At 37.2% G+C, this 26,778-nt stretch overlaps 1 protein-coding gene across 2 annotated transcripts; it reads left to right on the top strand.

The window, feature by feature from the left end:
• Nucleotides 1-14,547: 14,547 nt before the first annotated feature.
• LOC106375547 (phospholipid-transporting ATPase 3-like) lies at nt 14,548-23,197 on the top strand. Of its 2 annotated transcripts, none has more exons than XM_013815489.3 (27): nt 14,548-14,899; nt 14,959-15,024; nt 15,247-15,308; nt 15,451-15,532; nt 15,699-15,809; nt 16,211-16,288; nt 16,416-16,512; nt 17,008-17,114; nt 17,400-17,465; nt 17,657-17,778; nt 17,875-17,950; nt 18,024-18,101; nt 18,197-18,313; nt 18,446-18,595; nt 18,685-18,789; nt 19,366-19,508; nt 19,698-19,799; nt 19,913-19,976; nt 20,055-20,267; nt 20,542-20,707; nt 20,794-20,873; nt 20,952-21,191; nt 21,409-21,630; nt 21,702-21,869; nt 21,978-22,340; nt 22,426-22,532; nt 22,651-23,197. In XM_013815489.3, the coding sequence occupies exons 1-27, from the start codon at nt 14,744-14,746 to the stop codon at nt 22,949-22,951; spliced, it is 3,642 nt and encodes a 1,213-aa protein (XP_013670943.1). In that variant the 5' UTR covers nt 14,548-14,743; the 3' UTR covers nt 22,952-23,197. The 2 variants fall into 2 exon arrangements, with proteins under 2 accessions (XP_013670943.1, XP_013670945.1); XM_013815491.3 differs by having other exon boundaries at nt 14,553-14,899; nt 15,252-15,308.
• The last annotated feature ends 3,581 nt before the right edge of the window (nt 23,198-26,778 follow it).

Raw genomic sequence — 26,778 nt, 5'->3', positions numbered from 1 at the left:
GACGAAAACAAGTAAGACTCGTCTAAAATCCTATGCTTGCTCCTACTCGCCCTTACCCCCATGTTTGTGTTCTCCTTCAAATCTCGATCGAAACGTCTCTTGTTTCGTCTCGATTGGAGTTACCATTGAAACTTTACAATAAAAAAACCCCCGCGAGGACTTGTTTTTTCGCATGAATTCAAATTAATCGTATAAAACGGCAACAGTTAACTTAACACCTTAGCCGCCTCAATTATACGATTATGTTGAACCTTTTTATAAAAATTGACGTCGTATCTAAGGAGAAGATAACAGTCAAGTTCGGAGGATAAATGTTAAGTTTCAAAGGATAAAACACCAATATCAAAAATGGCGAACATACACGAGAAGAAGAAGGGGAAATGAGCAAGCAAAACTGAGAAGAGGCAAAAATGCATCTTCGAGATAACTAAGGTATTTCCGACTTGAAATTTTTGAAATCAGACTTAGAATTTTCGTAGGAAATTACTAAGAAATAAAAACGCATTTGAGACTGCCATAGAACTTTAGGGAACGTAAAACCTAGGTGCATAGTCTAGCGAACTAAGTCTTAGGCGATTTTTCCTGTTTCTATATATCGTTCCATAACTGTTCATCCAGATCTTGCAAACCGATCTAACCTCTCTGAAAATCGAGAAACGATCGCCACGCATATCAAGCTCGCTTCCTAAGGAGAGAAAAAAACTAGAGACATCAACATCGTCTTAAAACCGATTCGTTTCTGGCAATTTTCTCGGAACCGACATATTCCAAGTCGTCAACATGGAAATAAACTAATCATAGTCCAAGCGTCGTCTTTAGATCGTCCCAGATTATCGATCATTCCAAACCACAGAAGAAGAAACGTACACAACTCTTCAAAGTATCGGTTCAACCGTTTTCTTCCGTAAAAAAAAAAAAGAAGGGAGTAGGTACGTATACTATACACGTATACTCCCAAACTTCAAAAAACTTTTGATGACGATAGAAAACGATTTTGTCAAAGCAAATCGTCCAAAATAGGCAAACGACAATCTAAAATTCGTCTAAACGCTAGCAACATATCCAAACAATCACATACATAATCTCAAAGACTATACATCATTTCTTGTCGCAATCATGTGTACAGAAACCTTGTATCAATATCAAACTGAAACTCGACGATTAGCCAAAGTATTGAACCATTTTCCGGCTTTAGAAAGCTATTTTCGTTTAAAAAATTCTACGAGAAATCTTCAATCACCAAAGCATTTCTTTCAGTTTCCGTTGTACCAAGTGAGTCATGTAAAAGCATCGAAAACATTTGCGACGAAGAAAACTCGAGAATAGATGTAGCATCGTGCACATTAAAAGGAACACTTTCCTCCCGACGGTTAGCTAGATGCCCCTCTAGTTGACCAATTCGTTCCAAAAACGAATGTGTCATGAGAATCCGCTCAAAAAACCTATGAAAAACGTTCTGCGACTAGATCGTAATGAAATAAACTTCGGTAACACTCCATGAGTAACTCCAAGCAACTTTCACCTAAGATCGAAATCACAGCAGAACTGTTTCTTGTTAACCCGCATAAACAACGCTACTTGAGTGAACACATCCTTCTCGCCAAGCCAAACTATTTGAGAAACCATCGCTCCATCACTTAACAACTAAACGACAATCTACGATTTGTTTCAAAACGTCGTGTGACTATTAAGAGAACAATTATCGTATAGCCCACAGTCGGTAATAATATGATAAATTCTTCGTAACGAAACTCAGTCCTAACAACCAAACGGTAACGGAAAATCTAAACTTTTCGAAAATTGACCAAGTTCAATACGCTCCACAATTCACTTTAAGCCCGCAACGTTTTACCCATAATACGCGGCGTGTAAGAAAAAATTCGTAACAAAGCTTCTAGAGTTATACGAAACATCTTAAAAAATGCACGAAATAAATCTCGGAAGGCCAACACTTCACAAAGCATTATGAAGGAAAACGCTTCTTCCCATGGACAAATTTACGCGACACGTCAGTCCTAATTCCTCGATTGCAAATAAATTTATTAGCATCCAAACAGGAACAAAAATTTTGGCTGCGAACATCCGTAGTCAAACCAGAATGTTTCTCAAACGCATGGCTAAGACTAAAACCTTGCAACATCGCGAAACATCTTCAAACCCACGGACATTTCAAGCACGAAACACGGCATACGAAAGAATAACAAATCTTCAGCATCGCAAGACATCGCAGACGCCTGAAGATTCATTCTTCGACGAAATTTCCTTCCTCGATAAAAACACCTTCTTTGAAGACCAGACAGTCATACGCACTAACATCTTCTCAAAACATATCCTTCGCGAAGACTCAAAAACGGTAATATCTACTTATAAGTTTGTTGCTGATCACAACAAAATTTTAACGTCCTAAACAGACTTAGCCATCTCGTAGAGATTGCTCTCGTACACCCGACACAAGGGTATATAGCGCTATATAAAAAATAATCCGAAATTTTGGTCAACACTTTCGGGAGACTTAAAAATTGTCCTCGAAGAGATGCTCGATTCCTACCATACAAGTCACGTAAACCGAGAACATATTGCAGACTTTAAAGCGGGATGGAATCAGGTCGAAAACGATACGAGAAACGTAAGTCGAAGTACTCATCGCACCCCCTAAAGCCGTGATTAGACCTAGGTCTTGCCCTAAACCCAACGCACTGGTCTCTAACATCTCTAGGCATAGTATCAAACACCCTGATATGAGATTCCAAAATTTGTCTCTTGGCCAATATTCGAGCGTCTTCAGAAATCCCGCAAGTTTACACATTGTGGAAAACTCTCAAAACAGATCACGTATATAGCAGTTCACACAGAGTTAGATTACAAGATGACAACTCGTAGTCTTCCCTCTACACCCATATAAAATCCCATCAGCTGCAACACGCCTGATAACTTCTACATATAAACTAGACCGTAAAGGTCTCGCTTGAAAACTAGTCATAAGAACCTAAACTCCCAGACGAACTACGAAAGGCTTGATCCCTTCAACAAGGGTACGTAGGCAGCCGTCATAAGGCGCAGCCCCAATCTTATTGCGTCCTACTTTTAGAAGAGCGAGAAGACCACTTACCACGGACCTTTTCAACCATTAGTTCCGCCTAACTCACCTTAGTTGCCTAACTTGCCAAGCCACTCGCTAGAACCTCACGCTAGAAGCTCATGGTTCTAACGAGCTGGGGGGTTAACTGTTGGGGTCAAAATCGGTCACGACGGAATCAATGTCTGAAAGTCCGTAAAAATCAGCATGAACGTTTTTACGAAAAGTAATCTTCCTAAAGAAATCTTTACGAAGAGCCTTGCGGTAAAATCTTGTTCAAAACTCAATCTAACCACTAAATACCGCTGGCCGAAGTAAACAGACATATATCCAAATCGGCCGCGGACAAGCTCGAGTATGGCAGTCAAACCGCGGACAAGCCAAGCTCGATCGATACGCGGCGACCAAGCATGCACACAGCTCGGTCGCTACGTAGGGACCAGGCTCGAGCCAAATCTCGGTCGCTACGTAGCGACCGAGCACGCGTACTGCTCGGTCGCTACGTAGCAACCGAGCACATGTCCCGCTCGGTCGCTACGTAGCGACCGATCATCTGTCCCACTCGGTCGCTACGTAGCGACCGAGCGTGCTTTCAGTTTGGTCGCTACGTAGCGACCGAGCTCTTCCGAAACGTCAATACAACACGAATCCATGCATTCTCATCTCCCCTTTGATGCTATCTCCCGAAGACCGTAGCAAACCCATTTCATGTTTTCCGCAATTCAATGTGATCAATCAAACTTTATGATAAAAACCGCGGAAATATCGTTTTTATCGAAAGAAGCCGTAATAAACGCCTTGACTCAAAAGACGGCCCAAAGGGACCTAAAACATGACTCGAGGCCCAACTTACATTTCTTAACCAACAGCCCGTAAGCCGCATGACGGTTTATGCTTGGTTCGCAAGGAAAGATAAATGTCAAGTTTCCGCGGATAAATACGAAATTTTGAAGATAATTACGAAGATCGGAAAAATGGAATATCTCCATTTTTGTTCTATGACGGCTTAGGGCAGAAGGGAAAAGCGTAAACCAACCTAGGAGCGAGTATATAAGGAGTCCTAGGCGAGAGGCATGGGGAGAACTTTTCAGAGCAAACTTAGCACTTCGAGCAATTTAGGCATATTTCTGTTTTTGTTATTTCGAGCTGCGACTCAATTATGTTTAGTCGTCTTAGGGTTGCTAGAACTAGGAATCTCGCCGACAGCTCTCGAGCCCAGGCTTATACCTTGTTGTAACGCTCAGACACAGATTCAGAATAAAATTTACTTTGCTCTCTTCTTACGATTTTTAAACTTTATCGTTGATATATCGTGTTCTGATTGCTTAGCGTGTAGTATTAACAGATATCCGGGACCTCTGAGAAATTATGGTTTTCCTAGTTTCCTAAATTAGACGGAAATCGATAGTGCTAATTTCGGTTCCACACGCAGTCCTCTGTTTTGTGACTGTGGTCTTGGTGGAAGTCGCACCAGAAACCAGGGTTCCGAAAAGAGTTGGGTGCTTTCATCTTCTGAGGCCACTTGACCTGTTGGCCCATCTGCCTTAGAACATTTATCAGCTCCGGCGTTGAGACGGAGAGGTAAGAGATGTCTGGCCACATGGATACTTCCATCCCTTCTGCCTTCTCGATCGGCCGGTTCTGGTATCTGCCCCGGTTTTGATTTCTGGAGTTCCTGGCTTGTCTTTGAGAGGGTTTCTTGTCTCGCTCGGTTCGGTCTGACCTGATCATCTTGGGATCTTGCTTTTGTTGTGCCTTAGCGTGGCTGGCGACATCTTCCTTGCATTTTACATGCGCCCAAGCTCGAGATAGGATGTCTTCCATGGTTTTGCACTGGTATTTGGTTAACTCCTTATAGAGGTCTCGGAGGGTTTGGTTCTCGTCACGGAGGTTAAGATTCTCCAATTCGAGCTGGCTGAGCTTCTCGGCGCGCTGCTCCAGTTGCTTGGAGTGTTCGTTGAGTTTCTCCTTCAAGCTCTGGAATTTCGAGGAGAGCTCGGGATTAGCCTCCTATCAAGTTTTATGCAACTCGGTTACTTAACTTTGCAGACCATCAATTTGCCTCTGGAGTTTGGTTTCTCTTTGGGTTGCTTCGGGTAGCTCGTCCTGCTTGTCCACTGCCATTATCACGTAGTTTAGATTACACCTCTCCTTCTAGCGCCAAACTGTTAGGGGATTTTTGTGTAGGATCTTTTTGAGTACCAAGGAACGATGGACAAGGCTAGTATTTGTATTGATTTGCAAGTAAGAAAGTAGAAAGAGACGTTTTATTAGATCAAAGAGATGGAACTACAACAGTTTTAAGTAAGAACCCTAGTTCTAGCCGCCTAGCTCTAACCTCTAAGTCTCGAAGTGTCGATCCCTTGCTTTAGGGCTTAGGTTCCCTTTATATAGTCTTCTTAAGGCGGGCCTTAGTCGGTTGGAGTAGGTTAAACTCTTCCATATTCAAAAATATGGAAGATTCTCCTTATTGGAAGTTTTTCTTTTCCGGGGGGGGGGGGGGGGGGAACCCTGAATACTTCATAGCGAGGATTCGGGGTGCCTCCTAACGGGGACCCAGAGGCCGGTGTCCTGCCTGGGGTCTGGAGAACTTCAATACCTGAGTATTTTACCCCAACACTTGGAGGTATTGTTGCGATCGTGAACGACTGCATTTTCTTTGGGCGCTCGGCCCTCTTATTGCGCCCCTTTGTCATGCGCCTTCGCACCTTTTTCTCTTTGTTCTTAGTCCAGTTCTTGCCACTCTTCGGCTTTAGCTTGGGTGGTTCAATTTTGATGATGCTTATTCCCTAGGATGTTAGAAGGGCTTCGTGGAGGTGTCTGCATTCTCGGTCTTTGTGACCCTTGACTTGATGGTAAGTGCAGAACTTTTCTGTTTCGGCCGAACTCGACGATCCGTCATTTGCCGGATCTTTATCATATGTTTCAAGATCCCAGTGATTCCATCCATTTTCCCAGACCACTACTGTTGATCCCATCAATTCTTCTTCATTTCCACGTAAAGATAGTTTTTCTTTTGGTTGGGGGGGGGGGGGGGGGGGGGGGGGGTTCGCTGGAGTACTGACGCGGTTCTGGTTGGGTTTCAGCATTTTTGGTCGGGGCCGGCTTGGAGGCGTTATGTTTGCTCAGGATTGCTTTGGTATCCTCCTCCATCTTGATGAAGTTGTGGGACCGAGCGATGGCATCTTGGAGGGAAGATGTGAGTTCCTGTAAAGATCATCCCAAAACTTTGAGTGCACGAACAAGGTATTTTTAAGTGTGTCGATCGCGATCATATTGGGATGTCGACGGTGGAGACGACGGATTTGAACTTCTCCATAAAGTCTCGCAAAGACTGCCTGTTGAGATGGGATAGCTGCCAGAGGTCAGAAGCGCTTGCGCCTTGCCAAGTGAAGATGAGATATTGCTTGGGGTATACAGAGGAGAGGTCACGGAAGTTGTCTATCGTGTTCTTAGGCAGATGAGAAAACCAGGCCAAGGCTTTACCAGAGAGGCATTCGATGAAGTACTGGCAAAAGCCGGCCTCTCTCTCGTTGTCAGTGAAGTTCGCCCGACCCATCGCAATGTTGAAAGCTGTCATGTGGTCGGAGGGGTCGAAATCGCCAGAGAAGGTTGGGAGATGGAATTTCCTAGTCGATCAGAGTCGTACACCGCTGATGCGTTGAGTAAACTGCGTTGTGAGCGTTGTTACCAGGATATGATCGATGTGAGGTGCCTAACTTGTAACGTGGTGAATCTTAGAGTTATTGTCCTGGAGGTAGAGCTTGAGTTCGGCGATCTAACGAATCATCGTCATTTCGGGTTCACCGATGGTTTGTACGGCTCCGTTGGTTGTCGGGTTCCCGACACCGGTAGCGCGGTGCTCGAGGTCAGCGGCGAGGTCTGTCTGAAACAGATGTCTATGTATCGTCGTAGATGGAGCGCTAGGGTTTCTAGTTAGGGGAGCAAGGAGGGCAGCAATAGCAGCGAGCTGGTCAATCGTAGCCTTTTGGACGGCGTCCTGCTGTGCAAAGCGTACCATATCATGTCGATAAAATCTGCTGACGTCGGTCATTCGTCGGTCATGGTAGGACCAAGGCCTTCTCCGGAACTTAATTCATCGAGAGTCTTGCTGATCTTTAGTTAACGCTACTTTGTTCTGTCCCACGGTGGGCGCCGACTGTTTGTACCGAGTTCGGTATAAACGACTAAATAACGACGTAACTCGTCGGTGGGTTAGTTCAAAGGTGTTTTAATAATAGATTGGAAAAGAGAGTGATTACAAATAAGGAAAGTGATCAGAAAACAAGCCGGAGCTCGGGGAGCTTTGGCCGCGAAAGTACAAGTCGGTAAGAAGAAGAAGTGAAAACCCTAATTCTAGCTGCCAAGTGAGTGTGTGTGTTCTCCGATCGTTCTCTTGATGCTCTCCCATGTCCTTAAATAGTCAGAACCCGTGTCCGCTTTCAGTCACCCTAACCTAATGGGCCTTTAGTCATCATGCCGATAGTCGGGCCGAGAGATTGTTCTCGTGAGCCGAGCAGTTGGCTCCTGATCGAGCCGTGAGTCACGGCGCCTAGACTTCCTCCACTTAATTATCATCAAACCGAGCCATGGTTATGGGCCAGGTTACCAGGCCGAATCCCTTAGTTCTCGGGCCCAGTAGGTGGATGCAATCCATCCCCTACACTGCAGTAACACGAAAATTGATATGGGTAGAAAAATCTATATTATAGTGACTGAGTTTTTGCTCTCTCCTAAGGGTGTCCACCTCAGCATTTCATTTATTTTGGTGGGACCCATCTTTATCCTTTTGTTTTAAAGATATCACTTAGTGCAGCGGTTTACACATCTTTAAAAAGACAAACAACCTGGGTTCGAATAGAAACCATGGGTATTTTGCATGTTTTTATGATTAAATTTAATTAAAGGCATATATGATTTTTACAAGTCGTCTTCCTCTTTAGACTTTTAATTTTTCTGCAATATTGACTTCGATTGCTCATAACTTTTCACGAGTTATACATTAATTTCTTCGTTTTTGCCATTTTCATGAAAACATCATGAATCTTTATATATACTACTCGATTAAAGGATGAAACGAGTAAATTTTTTTTTTTAAGAATCCTGATTTTCGGACCAAATCAGTCTAAATCGTCACCGTTGGTGCGCGAGTTACGTTTTTCTGGCGATTTTACGGCCCTTGGTGATGAGTTTTCGAACAGGGCTGTTTAATGAGTTGATGGTTGTTGGGTCATTTTAGTTAACTCGCGGCCTATCGGACCCAGTTTCTACATAAGCCTTAAAAGGTAAGGCTGACGTCAGACATACCCAAAGAAGCCTCCTAATCGTCTATTCTTTTTCACTGTCTCTAAGCTAGGGCATAGGGTTCTACCACTTCGTCGCTTAACTCTCACCTCAGTGTCGCGTATCATTGCAACTCTTTAAATTGATAGAATTTCATAGTCCTACTGAAAACTTGATTAATATAACTTTTCTTTGTTGTTTGTTTTACTTTCCGAAGTTGTCCACCAAGACATTACGCCATGGAGGGATTCACTAATTTTCCAGACTTCAAACCGAACTAAAACACTTTGGTAGTTTCAAGGAGGAGGTGAACAAAATCGTTTACACAGCCGACAACTATATGAACAACCAATGAAAGAGAAACACATCTTCTTGTACGGACTAAGATGGTTCGCATAAACCTGAGATGAGCTCATGAAGATTCATTTTTTACTTCTGTTAAAATATCTTGCCTTTACCATATTTTTAGGATTATGTATATTCTCTTAATCTATGTCTAATAAAAAGTTTCACTATTGTTTGGGGTTTCTAAACTATGGTAGATGATTATTTTCCTATACTTGCTCAGCTTGCGGATTTACTGGATAGCTAATGAGGATGAAAATTAGTCAGCGTATCAGATGTTAAATCTCAGCGGATATGTGGGTCTCTATTCGACATATTTATGGGGAAAATGTTGCTAGATGTCGAATTCATAAAAATAAATCGGAAACTCTTTTAGACGTCCACACATAAGATATGACATATCAACACATAAAAAATCACCGATTATTCTCATATCAAGCTAATCGATCTATTATAATATAGACTAGATACAAACCCGCGCTATGCACGGACATCTTTTTTGCCTAATCTTCATTAAAATTATTCCGCTAATATTCTACAATTTCAAATTTGTAAATTATGTTTTGTGTTATATATTCTTCCTACTTATACAGAATTGATTTTTGTTATAATATGCATTGTACATGGTGTTAGTTTATAGGGGTTTGGCATGACAATTAATTGTGATATTATTTTTCTTAAATTAAGGAGCTAATTTTGTTTAAATTTATAATTTACATTATGTAGAATAATGTTTAATGATAATTTTAGTACTTAATAATTTTACCCAAAACAAATTTGATTTACCTAATTTATTAATAATAGGCTTAGACTCATTTTTAACATTACAATTATCAAAGTCTATTATTGAACTCTACACTCTTAATTGTTCACTAGATATTTATATTAAACATTAGGATTAAAATTTGTAAAAAAAATAGTACGTCAATTTTATTGAATATATCACAGTTTTAATGGGTAACGGTTATGTTACATTTTCCAAAAACAATAATATATTAAAACAAGTTGTCTGAGAAAAAAAACAAGATAGTATTTTAATTTATGGATTAAGTCCAATAATTAAATAATATAGTTTGTCCAATAAATAAATTAAACTTAAAAGTATAACAGTGTTGGGAATTGTTTTTCCGATCTTTTGCCTTTTGATAATCATAAGATTGTTTAAACACAGTCTCATGTTGTAAGTTTAAAATAAAAGTTACAATCTTATAAAATCTTGCACAGAGGTCTGTGCAGGTATATGGACAAATATCTAGTTAAAAATGTAAATATCTAATTTTAAACAATTCTTAGAGGATATTTTGAATATATTCTAAAAGTATATATGTATATATTATTCTTTTTCATTAAATATATTAGCAAAACATTAGAAAGTTATCCAGTTAAAGATGTTTTGTAATGTCAGAAATATTCAGTGCAAATATATTGAAAGAGTTTAAAAGATGATTATTCTAACTTTTGATTCAATATAATCACAAATTTAATATTGGCCAGACGACATTGACATAGTATTAGACTAACTATATACACCATAACCTAAGATTTATTGCAATCATAAAACCATATTATGAACCGATTATGATATATTGCATAAAGGTTAAATACGGGAATATAACCTATTTGATCACTTAAATGTTATTGTTAGACTAAATTTAAATTTCAAAAATCTGGTTTAGTTGTGCTATTCTAGAAAATGGTTGGAATATTCTAATATGTCACGTGTAGATTTTATTGTGAATGCTATTTCATAAACAAATTGTATTAATGTAAGAGAGCTGCATATCTAATCATATCTATTAATAAAAAATGATAGGTCCAAAACTTAAATGACAACCTTTTAATAGTAGACTAGGTAGAGACCCGTGCCTTGCGCAAGGATGAGAATATCGGGTAAATAATTTTATTTAACAAACATTGTTGTGCTAATTAGTTTGAAAAAAAAATACATTACTAACATGTATAATATGTTCATTGTTTGAGCTTTGTGGATTGTTCCTTTGTTGTTTTTGTTAATTACTTTCTATTCAAATTAATGAAACTCATCATGTGTTCAAAAAAAACATGTATAATATGTGATGTTCAACCCATAAGCATTTTTCTAACGTTCAATCATTAATATATTGTACGTTGTTAAAATAAAAATTATTATATTTTCGTGCAAACTCGTCGCTCGTAAACGATATGGACCTGGCTTGGTGACACATGTAATGGGCAGAAGAAATGATTGGCTATTTTGATATGAAGAAGAAATTATTAGTCCCAACCAATATTAAACCCTAAATTTCTTACTCCCTTAGTTCCTGAAAATAAGATATTTTAAATTTTTTTATTGTTCCACAAAGATAGATTTTCTATATTGTTAAGGTATTTTTTTATACTTTTGAGGAACATGAACGGAGAATATTTGAATTGATTAAATTTCATTGGTGGAAAGTTATTGGAAAGCGTACAATAAAGTAAAAAATAAATTAAATTATAAACCTTTATTATATTTTTAATAAGCATGCATACTCTAGAAAATCTTACTTTCAGGAATAGAAGGAGTATAAATTTAGGGTTGTCTACGGATTTTGATCTATGAAGGCAATAAACATATTTGCAACATTATTTACTTCCATAATTTATTACGCTGCAGAATATATCTATTATACAATAAAATTCGAATTTGCAATATCTGCTCATTAAATAGTTATCTACGGATTTTGATCTATGAAGGCAATAAACATATTTCATATATTTTGCGTGATAAATAATGTTGCTTGCGCTGGAAGTACTCAAAAAATTAACTGCTTACAGAAATAGAAATGGAAAATCGGACAATATGCCCAATCATATATTAAATATGCAATAAATATGCTAAGAAAGTTTCTAAATGCAACATAAAGTGAAATTAAATCTATTTTCCTTATAATGAATATATAAATATTATGATAGATATGTATATTCTTCATTAGACATTTACAAACTTGAATAACACTTCATTTCCATTTTTTTGCGGGCTTTGGATATTTTAGTTAGATATTTAGGTATTTTTGCTCTTCTCGTATTATTTTCTTTTAGAGTACTAACAATACCGACGATTCAATTGATGGTACGATTCAGTTGATAAACCGACACAATATTAACGTAAATGACATTCTCCATGTTTTAATTGTTTTGTAGGACATGCATCTACACAAACTAAATTGTATGATCCATAATATATTCATAGATGCCTATTGTAATCCACTGAAACAGCAAACATATAAATTATATGATTCACAATAGATCCCTTCATTTGAATCTGTAATGCACTCCAAAAAAAATCCAGATGAGATGACTGCTAAACACCAAGAAATTCTGATCCATAATAGATCCCTTCATTTGATTAAAATCAACCTATATTTCGAACCCACCATCATACACTTTAGTATAACAAATTGAATCTCAGTGAAGTAACGTGATTATCACATTGTGTAAACCACAGCCCATATCTGTTTTTAACATGTTCTGTTACAATGGGTTTAATTACATTGTGTTTAATACAAACCGTAAAAAAAACATCAAAGAACCAATATTAATTGCAGATGTCCTCAACTTATATGTATACATTAAAACACTAATACACTAATGGTTTTTAATGGTATTCTTTATATTTCTCTAGTCATGTTAGTCCACTTAAAAAAAGGTTGTGAGAAGAGCCGTGGTGACGACACATCAGCACTAAAATTTAAATTACAATTTGAAAATGTTTCATAAATAATATATCCCTTATATACTAAAGCGCAAGTCGCCTAGCTAATTAAAAAATGACATGTGGAAAATTTTATTAAAAAAATAAAAAAATAAAAACAATTGAAAAGAAAAAAATAGCAAAAGCAAAACACGTTCCGTAATTTTTGTTTAGCATATGAGGGAAGTTCAAATTACTAACTTTTTATAACTTCCTCATCACAAAGACAAAATATCCATTGCTTTCGCAAGTTTTACGTTCCATTAACTGCCAGACGTTTAAAGTAACCAACACTGCAAACTGGAAAAACGAAGATTTCCAATCCATGGTGTTCAAAGAAAAAAAAAGATTTCCAATTCAAAAAATATATAAGAAAAGCGAAGAATACAACAGCAACATCAAAAAGGCAAAACACAATCTGTTGCAATGGTTATGATTTTAATTACGCTATCAAAGATGAACATCATTAAAATAAAATATAAATAGTTTGAAATAATAAAAACAAAAGAAAAAAATAGAAAAGAAAGATGCAAGAAACATGTTTCACAGTTATGTGTCAATTTACATAGTTGCTAGATAAAATCAAAAATATTTTTTTTTTACTTCACCAAGCCGTCCGTTATTCTTTCAACACCTCCACGATCACCATTTAGGTTTTACGTCCTATATTATTATTTATAGGATTATTCCATTACTCCACAATTCAAAAGATCTCTCTTTTGTTTTTCATCTTTCTTCTTCATTTTTCATTTTGTGCTCGAGTGTAGCAAAAAATTTATACAAATGTCTCTTGCCTATATTCATATTTATTTGTTTCCTTCTCAGTTTTAGTGCTCTCTAATTCTTTCTACATGATTCAGGTTGAGAGGTTGAAGATGGTACTTAAGTATTCTCCTATTTCGAAAACTTAATTCTTTCAAAGAAGAAGAAAAAGAAAATTCAAAACTTTGTAAGCAACTTAAGTAAACAGTAAGTATGTCTTAATTTACTATATACAAATTGATTAATTACAGATTTTTGCTTTTTTTTATAACTGAACATATTCAACTATTTTCAGTAAAAAAAACATATTCAACTATTTTTTCAAATATCTGTTTATGAATCTATTATATAAAAGTTGACTATTTTATACATGTTTTCTTTGCTATCATTGAAGTTCCAGGTTGTTGATGACTGCAGAGGAAAAGGAAAACGATGGAGTAGAATCTAAAAATGTAAGTTCAAACAAAATATCCAGAAATGTATTTTTTTTTACTTGGCCTTTTATCTTTGTCATGCATCTCAGATATTAAACTATTCAATATGTACTTTTAATAAAATAATAATGCTTTCATAATTTTTTTCCTACTAATATTATATTTAAATAGATATGTTTACTCCAAAAATATATTGTTAAAGACTTATTTTAAAAACAAATATAGATAAAAGTGAATGGATTAGATGTAGTAAATTTAACTATATTTAATTTTTCTATAAAATTATTATCTATGTTCGTAAAATATTAATAATAATAATTGTTTTAACCCTTCTAAGTATTTTGTTTGAATACAACACTTCTAATATTACGTCACCATTTTATCTAAATCCAGAATATTTAACTAAAAAATGTTTTTTTTGATTAAATGGAATGTTAGAATTTTATAAAGAAAATAATTAAAATATATATTATTTTAAACCAGTATTTTAATATTTACTTTTATGTGTTAACATATATCTTATTTTTATAGAAACAAGCTTTCAAAAACATGTATGTTGTATATATTTTTCAAAACTACATCATAGAAATTGTTTCAGTACTTCTAAGTTTATGTATTAATGTTTACCTAGGTTAAAAAAATATATAAACAAAATAATAATTTATTCTGATAGCTATTTTGTGATCAGATAATTTAGAAGACATTAAAATTGATAGGTGCGTAGCACCGGAGATAATACTAGTAGGGGATAAAAATACGATTTTAAATTAATAGATTAGATTATATACAAAGAAAACAAAAGTTAAAAAAAAAACTATACAGTGGATCAATAATGTATCCGGTTCTGTGCTTGCGCGTGCGTTTACGCGGAGGCTACGCCCGTAGTAACCTGAAGGAAAAAATGAAATATTAAAAAAGAAAAGTTAACTTCGACCTGAAGAAGCATTACTCTTCAAACCAACAAAAAAAAAAATAAAGGTTGAAAGGGAAGAGAGGGTGGTCTTCCCTCGTTTTCCACTTTCTACCATCGATTACAACAGATCTTGCCTAATCGAATCAATCAAGGAGACGACGCTGACTAATAATATAGCGAAGTCGAATATTCGAGCTGGTTGATCGGGGTGAATCCAAATGGTACGATCGAGTAGTTTAAACGGCGATTCGTCGGCTAGTCATCGGCGGACGCCGTCTCGAACGGTGACGTTGGGTCATATACAGCCTCAGGCTCCGTCTTGTCGTACCGTCTACTGCAATGATCGAGATTCCAACATGCCCGTCCGCTTCAAGGTATTGTACTGAATCGATTACAGTCAATTTGTGTGTTTCTGACGAATGTGTTGTTTCAGGGTAATTCGATTTCGACAACAAAGTATAATGTTTTCACCTTTCTGCCCAAGGGTCTGTTTGAACAGGTAAATAAATATTCATGGAGTTTCTTTGGTTATTTGTGTCTCTCATCTCATGCACTTATGATGATTCTACACTAGTATGAATCTACCCTGTGAAGTTAGGAACGGAGTCCTAATTGATGTTACAATGTACTTTGTAGACACTAAGTACACCTTCAGTCCTTCAACATGGCCTTTTTTTTTTGTCATGTGTTGTAATCTTAGTTATAATGTGTTTCCTGACAGTTTAGGCGCATAGCAAACATATACTTTCTTGGAATTTCGTGTCTATCACTGACACCTATAAGGTATGTTAACTTTGACGATTTTCTGAAGCTTTCTTTATGTTTATTCCATATTCTCTATCCATAGAATTCTCTTATTTTCGTTGGATGAAACCTTAAGGATTAATTATGCAGTTATTAACTAGATAGATTGTTTGTCCTGCAGTCCTGTGAGTCCAATAACAAATGTAGCTCCGCTGTCAATGGTGCTTCTCGTCTCTCTTATTAAAGAAGCTTTCGAAGACTGGGTAAGGGATACTCGTTTGTTCTTTTTTTTTTTTTAATTGCATAAATATTCCTTTTCTCCTTTGCTTTTGAGTAGAATAATTTCAGCGCTAAAATGCTCTGTTAAGCTAGTCTCAAGACCCACCTGTGTCTCAACTTCTAAATCCTTCTATGGATAATTTGGTGCAGAAACGGTTTCAAAATGATATGTCCATAAATAATAGCACAGTGGAGATCTTACAAGGCCAACAGTGGGTACCTATTCCTTGGCGAAAGCTACAAGTTGGAGATATTGTCAAGGTTTGTAATTTCTTATTCTAACATGATTGGATGAATTTCTCTTTGGTTACCCGTTTTATTTATTGCTGTGCGTTGCAGTGGGTTGTTGGCACACATGTTTAGTTGTTTGTACTGCCTGCACTGCATTATAGTTGTTCTGGTAGGGTTCAGTTACCTCCTGTGATCATTGTGCTGCTTTCCTCGGTGTCATACAGTTTAAATGTGTATTACTGTTTTGTTCTCCTTTATAAGCGAGTTAATATTTATCAAACATCAGCTTTGTTCTTCTGGAAAGGACACTATGTTTAGGAAATTTGTTTGTGTTGACTACAGCTCGGGATCTAATTTAGAGCTTCATCCGATAGTCTTGTTATCTTTGAATTAAGATCCATAATTGTTAAATAAGATTCTTGATTTTGCAGATAAAACAAGATGCCTTTTTTCCAGCCGATATTCTTTTCCTGTCCAGCACTAATCCTGATGGTATCTGCTATGTTGAGGTGCTTCTTCTTTGACACTTCCCCTTTCCAGAAATATAGTGCCTTCTTTTCTCCAGAACAAAAGCTGTTATTTAAAATCTTCTGTTACCTAGTGTGCCATTCAATTGCGTATTTATTGTCAGTGCAGACTGCAAATCTAGATGGAGAAACAAATTTAAAAATAAGAAAGGCCCTTGAAAGGACATGGGATTACTTGGTACCAGAGAAAGCTTCTGAGTTTAAAGGTTAGCCTATTTCTTTGATTGGATTCATGCAAAAAAAAATTTCGTAGACAGAGTCAGAGGTGAACTGGTTTCCTAATAAAGTTAGTGGGTTCAGGCGATTTGGTATTGGTTGTACAGCTACTTGTTAATTTTATTATCACACATTGGATCACATCCTGATGTACGGATCGAAACATCACCAGAACTAATGGCAGCAAAGTCTTATATAGCAGTCCGTTTTTTTTTTTCATATGTTTAGTGTTTGTCTGGTAGAATTTTCCTATAAATGCTTTGCGGAAAGAGTTATTATGGCTTATTTCTGACTCTGATCATACATGTTCTTGTCTCTTATCCAATTTCCTTCTCTAATTATATTATACATGTAGACCTAATTTTTTTATTGCCACGACTGCCCTTCGTTTTATCTTTTTTTCTTTTTCGTCTCAGCAAGATTGGGTTGGAACTGTTTTAGACATGTCTTCACTTTCTCCATCATCTGTGTCTTTTGCAATGTAGGTGAAATTCAGTGTGAGCAGCCGAACAATTCTCTGTATACTTTCACGGGGAATCTTGTAGTACAAAAGCAGACGTTGCCTCTCTCTCCCGACCAGCTTTTGTTGCGTGTATGATTAACTGTTTCTGCCGTTGGCTTCTTTTTCCCCCTTTGTGTGTTATCTTTGCAATTTTATGATTTGGTCATTCATATTGTTTTCTTATCATGGATCAAGTTGTGATCTACTTATGAGATATCTTTTTTTTTTTTTTTTTACTTATGAGATATCTTGATTTCATGGAACTTTATATCTTTGGCCTTTAAATTTTACTGAATACATTTCCATGCATCTAGCGAAGAGCTTTATATCCTTAAATTTAATAATATTCTGAGACTTGTGAATCTACATTTTCAGGGATGCAGTCTTAGAAACACAGAATACATAGTTGGAGCTGTTGTTTTTACTGGCCATGAGACGAAGGTAAGCTGTTGTGAAGCTTTTTTTATGAGAAACCCGCTTACAAACATTTCTTTCTAGCTTACAGGATTCTTGTATCCTGAAACCAGATTCAAAATAAAAGAAGATTGCAAAGACTTACTCTGGTTTTTACTTCGTTGTATAGTTGCTACGCATAGTCTGATGTTGTTATATGGTGAATTCAAACTATTTAGGTGATGATGAATGCGATGAATGCTCCATCTAAAAGAAGTACGCTGGAAAAGAAGCTTGACAAACTCATTATTACAATATTTTGTGTCCTTCTCACAATGTGTCTAATTGGAGCAATAGGCTGGTATGGTTTCTCGTTGATCTTGTCATTATCAAGTCCTGTTTCGATTGTTGAACCATGTTTTGTTGCGATACAGTTATCTATATTATTATTTTGCAGTTCAATTGTGACGGATCGTGAGGACCTATACTTGGGCCTTCAGAAGTCAGATTGGGAATACCATAACAGACTCGCGGTAATAGCTTCTTTAGGTGAAGTTGATTCCGTCTATTTCTGATTTACTGGTTTTTACCATTTTGCTTCCGCAGATAGGGTTTTTCACCTTTTTCACTCTAATCACTCTGTTCTCATCAATTATACCAATCTCCCTTTATGTTTCCATAGAGGTACGTTGTTCCTAGTATCCTATTTTTACGATCCGCTTTACAATTACTGGCATTCTGAGTGGTTTCCGTCTTCTCTCCTTAAATGAAAAACCCAGATGATCAAGTTTATCCAGTCGACTCAGTTTATCAACCGAGATCTCAATATGTATCATGCTGAAACAAATACCCCTGCCTTGGCCAGGACTTCCAATTTAAACGAGGAGCTTGGACAGGTAGCTATCAGGCCATGCCGCATATTGCTACTATGTTCTGTTGTTTGTAATTGAACCGTCTCTAGAATATTATTTAAATATGTACTTTGATACTCTTCTAAGTGCTTTTACATTTACTATGTTATTTTTCAGGTGGAATACATATTTTCTGATAAAACTGGAACGCTGACAAGAAATTTGATGGAGTTCTTTAAATGTTCTATTGGCGGAATAAGTTATGGATGTGGTGTCACTGAAATAGAAAGAGGAATCGCTCAGCGGAATGGCCTAAAAGTACACGAGGTATTATTTCTTTTCAGATGGGGAAGTTGCCTAGTGCATTATGGTGCAATGGAAGACTGTCTGATTTGTATCTCAACAAATATACTCAGGAAGAAAGGTCGACTGGTGCAATAAGAGAAAAGGGATTTAATTTTGATGATCCAAGGCTAATGCGGGGAGCTTGGCGAAATGAGCCTGATCCTGATCTTTGCAAGGTGCCTTACTTTAATTTCTTAGATAATTTTCTCACAATATGTTTAAGGATTGTAATAGTTAAGAGATGATGGGGTTATAAGGATAATCTAGAACATGAGTTCTTCTTCCCTTCATGGAAACGTTACGATAGGTGTTGACGTGTCAACTTGTAAGGTGATAGGGTTATTTTGCTTAATTTTGTATCTGATAGGTGTTGAGATGTGAAGTTGTAAGGTAATAACTCGAAAGGGTTTTTCGTGTGGCTTCAACGTTCAACCACTGCCTGTATTCTAGGTCTTTGTTCTGGGAGCCTTGTACTAAAAACTACAGAATGATTCTGATTAAAGCATCTAAAAGTATTATAACGACATTTTTTTGTACCATTAATCAGAACCATTCTGTAGTTTTTAGTACAAGGCTCCCAGAACAAAGGCTTAGAATACAGGCATTATAAGTTCCTTATTATAAGGACATTTTTTGTAGTTTTGAGAAGTTCCTTATTTTGGGCTCCAGATTTCTACTGCGTCTATTTCTGGGCATGCGAACATGCAGATGCTAATTTAACGATAAGATATTTGTACTTTTGATATTTGTAGGAACTTTTTAGATGCCTAGCCATCTGTCATACAGTCCTTCCTGAAGGTGATGAGTCCCCTGAGAAGATCGTATATCAAGCTGCATCTCCAGATGAAGCTGCCCTAGTTACTGCCGCCAAGAATTTTGGCTTCTTCTTTTACAGGTAATTCTGATTGCATTTCATTTTCCAAAGACAAGTTGAAATCGCATGCGATCTGAGAAGATAAATTTTCAACTAGTTAACTTTCCCCATGATTTCCGTTGTTTCAAATTTTAGATTTTTTTTTCCATAGGTTTGTTTATTTCTCAAGTCTCTGTTAGTTTGTTTGAGACTAGTTTGTTGTATCTTCAGGCGTACTCCAACTACGGTGTATGTTCGCGAGTCTCATGTGGAGAAGATGGGAAAGATTCAAGATGTGGCCTATGAGATCCTTAACGTTCTTGAGTTCAACAGGTCTTTTTTTTTTAGCACGAGTTCAACAGGTCTATAAGACAGTGAAATGTTTTTTTTATTTCCTCTTTGCCGTGTTTTATTCATCCTTTTGAAATTTACACAATGCATAACAGTACAAGGAAGCGCCAGTCTGTTGTATGTCGTTACCCAGATGGAAGGCTTGTACTCTACTGTAAGGTAATAGCTCTATAAGTAATTAGTTCTCTGTGTATTTCAGTGTCAAATTTTGATCATTGCTTGGAACATTGTCCACAGGGTGCAGATAACGTAATCTTTGAGAGATTGGCTGATGGTATGGACGATGTTAGGAAAGTTACAAGAGAACATCTGGAACATTTTGGATCTTCTGGATTGCGTACCCTTTGCTTGGCCTATAGAGATTTAGACCCGGAAACTTATAATAGTTGGAATGAAAAATTCATCCAGGCAAAATCTGCATTGCGAGACCGTGAGAAGAAGTTAGATGAGGTATTTGGTTTTTTCTTACCTAGTTTTTTATTATGCAGCATAATTTATGCTAGAGGCAGCATTCTCATGACTCCCGAGAAAACGACTTTCTAAGAAAATTGTAAAGGTTAACAAGAAAGAGCAACAAACTTGGTTGTATGACAGGGATGAAAAATGATTTTATGATTACGTACTTCAGTAGTGAGAGTGATTAGATCCTCAGAGTACAGTTTTTGAGTCGCCAGGAAATAGTTTTATCATAGCTGATGAATTTGCGGTGTCTTGATCCATGAAGGTAGCAGAACTCATCGAGAAGGATCTTACCCTCATCGGATCAACTGCAATAGAAGACAAACTTCAGGAAGGGGTTCCTAACTGCATTGAGACTTTATCAAGAGCTGGAATTAAGATCTGGGTGTTAACAGGGGACAAAATGGAAACGGCTATTAATATTGCATATGGTAGGGTGTGACACAACTTTTGCTCTTGGATCTTATTTTTATTTCTGCCACTTAAATATCTGCTCTTCGTTTCTGTTATATTACAGCATGCAACTTGATCAACAATGATATGAAACAATTTATCATCAGTTCTGAAACGGATGCAATCAGGGAAGCTGAAGAAAGGGTAATTATTTTACTTTTGAGTAGCTTGTCTTGCGATTTTAGCTCTTTTTTTTTGTTCATAAATCTTTTTTGATATTAGGGTGATCAAGTTGAGATTGCTCGTGTTATCAAAGAAGAAGTAAAGAAGGAGCTGAGAAAGAGCCTTGAAGAAGCTCAACTCTATATGCATACCGTAGCTGGACCAAAATTGGCTCTCGTTATTGATGGAAAGTGTTTAATGTATGCATTAGACCCGAGCTTACGCGTAACGCTGCTCAGCTTGAGCTTGAACTGCACGTCAGTTGTATGCTGTCGTGTTTCTCCGTTACAGAAAGCACAGGTAAGGTTTAGATGACTATTTCAAAATAAATTCTTGCAGGTTTGGCCTTTAAAGAGAGCTTATATACTATTTTGTTTTGGGGCTTTGATTTGGAAATTGGTAAACATTTATTTTTATGGGTTTGAATTTCCGGCACTTAATTCATGTCCAGTGAGTAATTTGGTCATATATGTTTTGAACCGGCGTCTAAATTTTACTATATGCGGTCTAATTTTAGGTGACAAGCTTAGTGAGAAAAGGCGCAAAAAAGATTACTCTTAGTATTGGTGATGGTGCCAACGATGTAAGCATGATTCAAGCAGCTCATGTTGGTATAGGAATAAGTGGGATGGAGGGAATGCAAGCTGTGATGGCTAGTGATTTTGCTATCGCTCAGTTCAGATTTCTTACTGATTTGCTTCTTGTTCATGGACGGTGGTCATATCTTAGAATCTGCAAGGTTGAGTTCATCTTTTGCCGCATAACATGCTTTTAACTTTTTGAAACTTCTAATGATCTTTTACTTGGCAGGTGGTCATGTATTTCTTCTACAAGAATCTTACCTTCACTTTGACTCAGTTTTGGTTTACATTTCGAACTGGATTTTCTGGTCAAAGGTTCTACGATGATTGGTTCCAGTCATTGTATAACGTCTTTTTCACTGCTCTTCCTGTCATTGTCCTTGGGCTGTTTGAGAAGGTACCAGCTTTTCTCGATCTCATTAAAACATTCGCATACCCATCTTAAATTACTTATTTTCATTTTTTGGATTTGAGAACTAATTTCTGTATTGTGCTCTTGTTTTAGGATGTGAGTGCGTCCCTTTCGAAGAGATACCCAGAACTGTATAGGGAGGGAATACGTAACTCATTTTTCAAATGGAGAGTCGTAGCAGTATGGGCTACTTCTGCTGTGTATCAGTCTCTCGTCTGCTATCTCTTCGTGACCACCTCTTCTTTTGGCGCTATAAATTCATCAGGCAAAATATTTGGTCTCTGGGATGTTAGCACATTGGTTTTCACATGTCTGGTGATTGCTGTGAACGTGCGCATTCTTTTGATGAGCAATTCCATTACAAGATGGCATTATATCACAGTTGGTGGGAGCATTCTTGCGTGGCTTGTTTTTGCTTTCGTATACTGTGGGATTACGACATCACGTGATAGAAATGTAACACCAGCCTACTACTTTCCTTTGAGTATATCTTTTGTTGTGTTATGTTTTTTGTTTGTTTATAACTTACAAATCTCTGCAGGAAAATGTCTACTTTGTCATATATGTCCTGATGAGTACATTCTATTTCTACTTCACATTGCTGCTTATTCCCGCTGTCTCTCTTCTAGGCGATTTCATCTACCAATGGTAATATTATCAGTTTCAGTGTGGCTATCTCGTGTAAAATCACTGAAATAGAGCGTACACAGGATGTTTTTTCTAATGATTATGACATGAGAGAATCTATATGCTTTTACTGATGCAGGGTTGAGAGATGGTTCTACCCGTATGATTATCAGATCGTTCAAGAAATTCATAGGCACGAGTCCGATGCAAGCAAAGCAGATCACCTGGAGATAGAGAACGAGCTCACACCTCAAGAAGCGAGAAGCTATGCGATATCCCAATTGCCACGGGAGCTCTCAAAGCACACTGGGTTTGCATTTGATTCACCAGGTTATGAATCTTTCTTTGCGTCCCAGTTAGGTGTATACGCGCCACAGAAGGCGTGGGATGTGGCAAGGAGAGCCAGTATGAGGTCACGGCCTAAAGTACCAAAGAAGTAGAACTGATATATACACATTATTGCTGATTGGGGAGTTTGTTTTTGTTAGGCCTTAGTTTTTTTTTAAAATATATGTAGAAATGAACCTCTTAAGGTGTTTTACTAATGATCGTTTTACGTTTGTGTTTTGCTTTAAACGCCAATTTTATAACTCCGCTTACGAACTCAGTTGTGGAGAGGCAAGCATTAGGATACTTATTCCCCGTTTACATACATTTGATTTACGCCTTTGAGGTCATTTTTTCTCCTTTTTATTCTAAAAATCTATATATTTATTATTGTATACAATTTTTTCTAAAAATATTTCATTATTTTGGAGTACTCCCAAGCATGATGAAAAGCTACACAAGCATCTAAGTAAACTATTCTTACCAGGAATCTAACATATCGAAGACCTCCAACTCTTCTTGTCATTCTCTGAGAGTTAAGAGTTCACAAGCATCTAAGTAAAGAGATGAGAGTAGAGTGAGGGACGGAAGACCTTAGACCATGTTTATCCCTATTACCCCATATGGGTTTCTAAATGGTTTTTTAATGAATTAACTGTACTTTGATTGTACTTAAAGATCCTAGTTAACAAACTATTAGAATGTGTGCTCCATTGGTAGTTTATTAATTAGGGTTTCTTAATAAATTTTTTTTTAACATAAAAGTTATATATTAAATAAAACATATAAAACATAGGAAAAAAAGAAAATTTTAAACATAGATTCTAAACTTTTAAAATAACAAGGATTAATAAAATAAACGTGAATAATTTGAAAGAAACATTACGAACTCAGTTGTTGTCCTCATAAATTTACTCCATAAATGTTCAACCAAATCAGCTTTGAGCTGTTGATGCATTTGTCTATCACGAATTCTAGTTCGAACACTCATCATATTAGCGATATTTGAAGGGATATCTGTAGAATACGTGAGATCGACATGTGAAGTTCCGGTGTCTTCGCCTTGTTGGAACTCTGAAACATCAAAATGAGTGTATCCATCTCGTCCGTCTTGTACTATCATATTATGAAGTATGATACATGCTCGCATAATCCTCCTAATTTTTTCTTTATCCCAAAAAAGTGATGAATTTATAACAATGGCAAATCGAGCTTGCAAGACTCCAAAAGCACGCTCGACATCTTTTCGGACAGCTTCTTGATGTTGAGCAAATAAAGTCGCTTTCGGACCTTGTGGTATTGGAATGGAGTGGATAAAAGTTGCCCATTTTGGATAAACACCATCGGTGAGATAGTAAACCAAATGATATTCACTTCCGTTGACAGAGAAGGTAACTTGCGGAGCTTGACCTTTTATTATGTCATCAAAAACATGTGAGCGATCAAGAACATTGATATCATTTAAGGTACCTGGAGGTCTAAAAAACGCATGCCATATCCATAAATCATACGAAGCAACCGCCTCTAAAACGATTGTGGGTTTGGCCGAACCACGTGAATATTGACCTTTCCAAGCAGTGGGACAATTCTTCCACTCCCAGTGCATACAATCGATGCTTCCTATTGATATCACTCAAATTACCCTAAAGAGTGTTACTCTCATCAAAAGAGGTCGAGTTATAGTACTTAGGGATCGAATCCACAAGGAGCTAGGGAACCGATTAGATCTAATAGTTATATGGTTAAGCTAGACTAATAGGTTTTAAAGCAGTAAATAAAGCAAGTAATAAATAAAGTAATAAACAAGATGAACAAGGTAATTGTTCAGCTTGGCAAGGAGTAGTTTGATGGAAGGATGGTTGCTAGATCTAGGGTTTCTATTCAGGTGTTGGAGATTATAATTCCTATAGGTACCTATTTGTTGCATGCATGATATGTTAGAGCTCAACCGCTTAACTCAATGATCAGCTGTCGCATGTTTCACTGGTTAACTCGCTAGATCTCGTGTCTCAACGGTTAGTATGTTGACAACGAAAGAGTATCGATCGATGGTCCTATAGGGACATCGACCGATACACCTTTACCTACGTCGACCGATAGTCAGTTGAGGACATCGATCGACGGGTTCTAGCCAGGCCTATGCACGAGATGATTTGCCCTATTAGGATGCTAAATTGGCGGTTAGCCCTCTCTAGCAATCCTAATATGATAGATAGATGTCAGGATGGGATAACAAGGGTGCTTGTGTATGCAATCCTATGATCAATATTCTAGTTAATTACTCTAGAACAAGCAATAAGTATAGATCTATCATGAATATCACAACAAGGCAGATCTATATTTTGGGGTTAATCCCACAAACCTATCTGAACCCTGGATCTAACATGTGGATCTACTCAGACATGAAAACAGAAATCATAGATGAATAGATAGAAAAACTGAAATGAAACAGATCAATAAAACCAATGGAGTTCCAGGAGGACTCTGATAGGAGTTCCTCCCTTCTCTCCTCTAAGAGAAACAATGAAAATGAAAGCGTAAAGAAGTCTAGAAAGCGTAGCCGTCAACAATGGCTTAGAAATAACATAAATAGGGTTTTTGGTCGTCCAAGGGCATTCTGGTAATTTGTGGTTACATCTGGTCATAAAATATACAAGGCCCACGATCTGGGATCTCCATCGATCGACGTGCAGAGTGCTGCATCGATCGACGTGGCTTTCTCTTCTCGGCAGCTTCCTCTCGCGAGGCAGACTGACCACTCTTCCGTAAAACGGGCATAACTTCTGCTACATGATGCTGATTGACCTGAGAACGGTGGCATTGGAAAGCTAACTCAAAGCTCTATCGTTTGTCAAAATATGGGCTCAATCTAACGGTCGGAAGGTCTCCATCCATAGCTAAACATCTGACGCGTCTGTGCAACTCTTCACCTCCAAAAGCTCCAAAAGACTCCAAAATCACCATATTTCTTCTAAACGTCCCTGAACCTGTAAATACTCTAAATAGACTCCAAAACATAATAATTGTATCTTAAAACACTTTAAAACACTTATAGACCATGATTAAAAATGGGTAAAATATATGGTCTATCACCTATCATCCCGTGAAATACACGTTGCTCACTAATATAAAGTACACGTTGAAGATCAGCCGGGTGTTGGTCTTCTTAGGTACTCATCGCCGAATAAATTTATTATTCCTTCTACAAAGTGTTCCACACATAACCGAGTGGTTGTTGAACTGAGGCGGAGGTATTCGTCAACAGCATCGGCCGCAGAACCATATGCCAAGACACGAATGGCTGCTGTACACTTTTGAAGTGCAGAGTGACTAAGCCTTCCGAGAGCATCTCTCTTTTGTTGAAAGTATTCAACTTCATTGGAGAGTCGATCAACAATACGCATGAACAATGACTTGTTAATTCTAAATCGTCGTCGGAAAAGACTTGCAGGATATGTTGGAGTTTCACTGAAATAATCATTCCATAAACGGAGATCGCCTTCTTCATGATTTCTTTCGATATGAACTCGTTTTTTCGGCTTTTTCTCTCGGGTTCTTGATAACCATAATTGATTGCTAAATTCTCGAATGCTTGATCAAAATATTCATCACAGCAAGCATTCACTAACCATTTCCTAAATCTAACAAGCATTCATCACAAGCATTGATTAACCTAACTACTTTCCAGCCAAAGCAATTAGGAAATATCTAGAAAATGGTTCCAAGTTTTGAGCTGTTACCTCAACGACAATCTGAAGTTGTGTTTCCTTGTCGAAGTATTGGATGTGTAAGCGTGTTCACAACGCCCTCTACCCTGTCATAATTAGCAACATAATGAACTTAATTAACTTCAACACAACACAATGATCTTAATTAGATCGCTTTCCCACACTTAATGTTATTCATATCCAGTGAAATTGAAAGCAGAAGGTGAGAAAGT

The sequence above is a fragment of the Brassica napus genome, chromosome A3, assembly GCF_020379485.1.
Source record: "Brassica napus cultivar Da-Ae chromosome A3, Da-Ae, whole genome shotgun sequence".
NCBI lineage: Eukaryota > Viridiplantae > Streptophyta > Magnoliopsida > Brassicales > Brassicaceae > Brassica > Brassica napus.
Note: the sequence above shows the minus strand (reverse complement) of the source record. Positions and strands in the feature narration are given on the sequence as shown.